We start from the raw sequence: 5,823 nt of genomic DNA, 5'->3' as shown, positions 1-5,823 counted from the left end.
TTGGTGTGGTCATCAGCCATGGCGAGCGAAACGGGCAGAGAAGAGAAAGGAGGAAAAGGAAGAGGCGTGGGATGTGGGATGTGGGATTGGGCGTGCAACTGCCTCCCTTGGTGGGGAAGGAACAAAACACTGTCCATTTCCTTCACCATTCCACCATCATTACGACCGTTGAGTTCCCCAGGATCAACATCTGACAGTGGCAGTTTTCACATGAAAAATGCTATTGCATTTGCTGCAAACAAACATAAACAGCGGCATCATCATCATCGGCCAGGATGCCTTTGGTTGGCAGCAAACCTAACAACCTTTTTCTTTATATAAACACTCGCACGACCACACAAAAAAGCTACACATGTCAAGTCATCTTCACCACCACCAATCCACTTCCTTCCCAGGTACTTACTGTACTAGTAGTAGTAGTAGTAGGATACATCTCAAGGAACAAGAGAAGCACGATTACACACTATGGCAAACACAAATTATGATCCATCGATCGATGCTACTAAGGGCCCAAAAGAATACAATACAGTGCTTCCTTTTCTCTCCTCTCCGGTGCAGCAAGGAGAACCCACCCCGCCAGCCCCTTCCTTCCCGCCCAGTCATTATCATACCTTCGACAGCGCTTCATCGTCTTGGTGGCAAGATGGAAGCTTCTGGGCGGTGTTAGATGAAAAACTACTGCAATGTACGTCTGCCAGCATCGTCTGGTTTCATAGCAACCCAGCTAGCATGGCACCAGGGTCGTTATATGTTGTCGCCGGCACCGCTGCTGGAGGCAGCTGTGGTTGTTGTGGAGTGGGAGGGGGGGCCACTCGAGCCCTCGGGATGTCGATCAAATGTTCCTTGATATACTCCTTCAACCTGTTCAGCGGAAAATAAGTACGAGATCAGCATTTGTTTTTCTTTCCAGTATAAGCCATAACCATGAATGAATTGCTGCTGACTCTAGAGGTGAAAGGAGGAAGGAAGGTATACTCGAATGTCAGGTTTTGATCTCCTGATGCAACTGTTAGCCGGAGCTGACTTCTGTCTTGGGGATCTGTTTCAACTCTCACCTGCAAAATGGTCAAAGGGCATCAGATTAGAAACCTAAAATTTATAACTAGATGAAATCATAGCTTATAAGACAAAACTGAAGATGGCACCCCAAGTACTAAAATGGGACAGCACATAAAAGCATGCATATTTCAAGGATTAGCTAAGAATTTATCCTAGCTAATTGCTCGATGTATCAGAAATATTCAGGTGTAACATTGTCCTACATGGTAGTAGTTAACAGGACAATTTCCTAAGAGATTCAGTGAACCAATGAAGCCGCTGTACATAAGTATACTGAACTATACATTACCCTAGCTAGTAAGAAGGATGATGCAGCATAAGCTGCATAGTAGAACAGAGATGCACCGCGTCACCAGTAGCACAAGAGGCTAGAAAAAAAAACCCACAAAAGCCACATGCACAGTCTTCTAATTTTCTATTGGGCTATTTGGCATGTTGAAATGTATCTTAAATAATGGCAGGCATGTATTGGTTTGTGCAGTCAACTTGGCTTGAGCTTCTTATCTTACATCTAACCCAACGGTGCTAGCTAGTCAACATATTGTGTAGATAACGGACATGATGCCAGAGTAGCTCAGTAACTGAGAGACTGGTTGTATACAACAGCTTAGTTTCTTCCCAGAGGGATACCCAAACTAGCAATTCAATGGACTGATCGCCAGGATACTTACCAGACAAAGCGCGGCATTGGTTGTTTCCGAAAAGAATGTAGCACATGCCACCATGTTGTTCGGGTTGGTATCCTAGTAAAACGAACAAGTTCAATAATTCGAAATTAAAGAGCTAAAAAAACATGGGGGAATGGAGCAACATACAAGTCCAGGAGTAACTGCCAGGTGAAGGCTCAAGAGAAGGCTAGCCATCTCAGGAATAGGTAATGGTTTTACACCTCTAACCTGTGTGTTCACATAAAAAAAAAAAGGGTTCATTAGAAAGGCTGATCCAGTAAGCCCTTAATCAAGTAATGCTGATGATCACTACTAGTACTTAGCAGTTCACTAGTCCATAACACAGGTGAGTCCTTACCACTTCTTGAACCTTGAGTGACTGAACATTCCATGTTTTCCAATGGGCGAAAAAATCTTCAGGGGAAAGAGTTATAGGTTGCAAGAATTTATGCAACAGAATAGGAAGTCGAAGTTTAGCGTTCACCTGAGTAAGCAAAGCAAATACACTGCTGTTACATTGTGAGAAAACAAAAGAATATCTGAACTCTCGGGAAAAATGATGGCATAAAACAATCACCAGTGCAGCTCCATGTTTATATGAGAAATCAAGAACAGCAACATCTCTACTCGCGCGGAGATTTGTAACCTCGACTGGGATTTGCACCTGAAGAACATAGAAAAATGAAAATGAGATTAATTCAGGAAAGAAAACATGGAAAACGTGAATTGTACTGCAGCGCGTGGTACCTGTGCTCTAGGAGGAATAGTATCAGGTACTGACGAGAGTTCCACTTTAAAATGGCTAGGAGGCAAAATCAAAGCCCTCAATGACAAAAGGGGCGAAGTATTTTTATTCCCCAGGAAAAGAATAAGACGACCATGATGGGCCCGCCACTCTGCTTTTAAACCAATCTAGAGGTAGGGAAAAAGACCACACAGAGGGTTCAGGCAGCAGAGATAAGGAATGCTCAAAAGGAGGAAAAAAGATCAACGACTTCTGCAAACCTGGATGTTAGGATCCTCATACAGAACTCCACTATCTTTCGTGCACAATATATTAAACTTCTCCTCCACATTGACAATTGGCTGTAGAAAACAGAGTTGGTCAGCAGAAGAAAGCAGCCAGCACATATAAAACTGAATGACAGTATGACATATTCTGCTGATGCCGCCACTAAATAGTGAGCATACAGCCATGAAATAGTTCCATATAAAGACACTAATGTTATGAGAAAGTATTGTAATACCTGAACAGAGTTGGACTGGTCCTCAAGGGTAGCTAGTGCCAAGTCACCTACTGGACTTTGATTAGCCTCCAATCCTTGAGCAGGAATTTGCTCTACAGCAGCAGGAGGACCCTCTATTGCAAGAGGGCCCAAAAGGTCTGCAAGGAGGTCTGCTTGAGAAGCAGGACGAGATGCAGGAGGCTCAACTTTACTAACAGGAGCGGGCTCAGTGATGATCTCGACATTTCTCTGAACTTCGACGGGAGCACCATTTTCTTTTGGAGCTTCTACCGCTGTTTCTTCATGACTGACATTGCTCTCCTGAATATCATAAATATTGCTTAAATGAAACTCACGAATGATGCCCAATGTATTTCATAACTAAGTAAGAAGGTCATACTTCAGCAATGTTTTGACTTGGCATCTTCACAAGAGTTAGATGATTAGCAGCTGGTGCTGGTCCGTTTACAGGGGGCTGAGCAGCTACAACAATAGCACTGGATGATTGTTGCTGACTTCGTAGTTTTATGGCACTCTGCTCTGCTGTGTCAACTTCAGCATCTTCAGCCTTTTTCAACAGAGCAGACTAGATTCGACATGCAAATACATAATTAAAAAGTTAACATGAATCCTTCTTGATGTACCGGCAAATATGAGTACACATTACACGACTAACAGGTAAACAGGATACATGTTTACCTCACGTTCAGGAAATTTTGGCATTTCAGCCAATACATCAGCCAAAGCAGGACCCTTTCTGCTTAGTTCAAAATATTCAACTGCTCTCTGCTGAATTTCAACATCGATATAACTTTCATGCCTGAAATGTAACGTAAGCGTAAAAAAAACTTCACAGACATAAAAAAGGTGGCGTGTCATCAAAGCAGAATGAGTAAACTGGTACTTTTTAAATATTGTCAGGATTTGTTGCTGCAGTCCCGCATCAGGAGGCTGAGTGTGCATAAGTATCTTGGCATAGGCTGAGATAATAATGGCAACAGTACTTGACCTGATGAAAAATCAGAGAATTAAATTTTTACATTAGAGCAGAAAAAAGAAGTTACTCAAGGAAGTCCTTTTTACAACTTACGATACTGTTGGAAGCCTGTCATTTATAATGGTAAACAACTCCTTGGGGCTACAACTAGGTCTTTGGGCCAAAAGGTGGCCATACTCTCCAAGAAGGTAAGCACTGACCTGTATTGGCACGAGAGTAGGATAATGTGAAGTAAAACACAATACAGACAAGAAGGGTGGACACTTGGTAGGTAGATTGGATTCCTTTATGACAGACAAATAAAAGGCATAACGAAAAGTCCAAGTTTAAATGAGGTCAATCATGAATAAAGGTATGTTTTATTTACTTATCAACACTTCAACAGACTGTACTGCTAGTTAAACACAGGTTTATAGTGGGGCTCTACAAATTAAAACGATCGAGCAGTTCTGAAAAATCAAACTTCATGATACTAGCACAACAAGTTCAGGTCATGTAAAATACCTTGACCATGGTCTCATGCAAAGCAGGCTTGTCAAGGTATTCCCTCGCCTTAGCTGCAGCATATGCCTGAGAAAGTTACGAGTCAAACATCAGGTCCATCAAACAGTACTGAGAAGATCCGGCAAAAGTGGAATCAGAAATATGCAAGAACCTGAAGATCCTCATTGTTGGTGACAAATTGCACCACTCGATACCATATATCATCACTTACAAAATCTCCCGCTTTGTCTATCAACTGAAGTATAACATCAACATACCTACACAAACAATAGTTAGATATGCCCAACACTTCGCAATGACCTGAAGCTACAGAAATAAGAAATCAGCATAAATTAGTGTGTCCTTCTCTCCAGTTATTACTCTACACAAAGTGCAGCAACCCAATACAGAAATATCAGCTTTGTAGCCTGGTCAAGGTAAACCCATTTTAGGTGAACAGCTACTTGATCGGGTTTGCAGGTTACTGGCTGTGCATGCAAAAATACCGCATGTAGCATGTATGTAACGAATACATGCAAGGCAATTTAACTTTCAAGTTCAATAAGCAATACCAAACAGTGAAATATGGTCTGATCCCGTCGTAAAAATTCTTTACCATGAAAGATTTGGAGCAAACTTCTCTGCAAGAATGGCTGCCTTCAGAGCCAGCTCTTCACGCATTGCAAATTCAGCTGTGTTAAGATACTGAGGAAAATGAAGATAATAAATTAAGAACAGCACAGTAAGTATTAACAGGTGCCTACTTAGAAAAAAAAATCGTTTGCAGGACCATTATCACAACATGAGTTACCTGCAACAACTCCTCAACAATTTCCTTTGCATTTGTAACATCACACATGCCATACAGCAAATCAAGAGCCCGCCTTCTAATGCTGCATGATAGAAAACACATAAACATTAGCACACCAAGTGTAGGTAAACATGTGAAAACATACTGAATTAATAAAAAAGATGCTAATAATATAAAACACCTCTTAAGTGGCCTGTGTACATAGCTGTGCACATCGTGTTAACTACTCAGTCATGATGGAGCTTAACACATAAGCACTGTTCTATTTTTAACACTGGGAGGGAGGGAGGGAGGGAGAGAATAGCAGAAGGCTGGTGGAGAAAACAGGGTTTCAAATGAAGCCAAAAAATATATGTGCCTCGAATCAAGCAGCATTTTAGTAGGAATCGTCTAATGGTACTTGGATATTCCAAAGAAACTGTTTTCAATGTAGTCAGATTCTAGGTCCAGCATATCGTGAATGTACTACTTCTCAGGAAGGATGTCAAACAAAATGTTCAAATAACAATTATTAATACAAGGTATGTACTCAGGCTTGCCTAAAGTAAAAAATGACATTAATGATTCAATTAATTGCAG

The 5,823-nt window shown here is 41.4% G+C and overlaps 1 protein-coding gene across 1 annotated transcript; it reads right to left on the bottom strand.

Moving 5' to 3' along the window:
• Positions 1–260: 260 nt before the first annotated feature.
• LOC125511691 (AP-2 complex subunit alpha-1-like) lies at positions 261–5,326 on the bottom strand (the record flags this gene model as incomplete). Its single annotated transcript, XM_048677131.1, is given in 17 exon segments — positions 261–861; positions 976–1,055; positions 1,731–1,802; positions 1,875–1,955; positions 2,086–2,211; positions 2,305–2,391; positions 2,475–2,639; positions 2,733–2,813; positions 2,975–3,274; positions 3,354–3,539; positions 3,653–3,773; positions 3,858–3,962; positions 4,044–4,150; positions 4,455–4,520; positions 4,606–4,711; positions 5,050–5,138; positions 5,245–5,326. Coding segments are annotated over 17 exon segments (2,005 nt in total), but the record flags the coding sequence as incomplete, so codon positions are not given.
• Positions 5,327–5,823: the final 497 nt, after the last annotated feature.

Source organism: Triticum urartu, chromosome 5, assembly GCF_003073215.2.
Source record: "Triticum urartu cultivar G1812 chromosome 5, Tu2.1, whole genome shotgun sequence".
Lineage (NCBI taxonomy): Eukaryota > Viridiplantae > Streptophyta > Magnoliopsida > Poales > Poaceae > Triticum > Triticum urartu.
The sequence above is the reverse complement of the archived record's forward strand: the minus strand, read 5'-3'. Positions and strand labels throughout refer to the sequence as shown.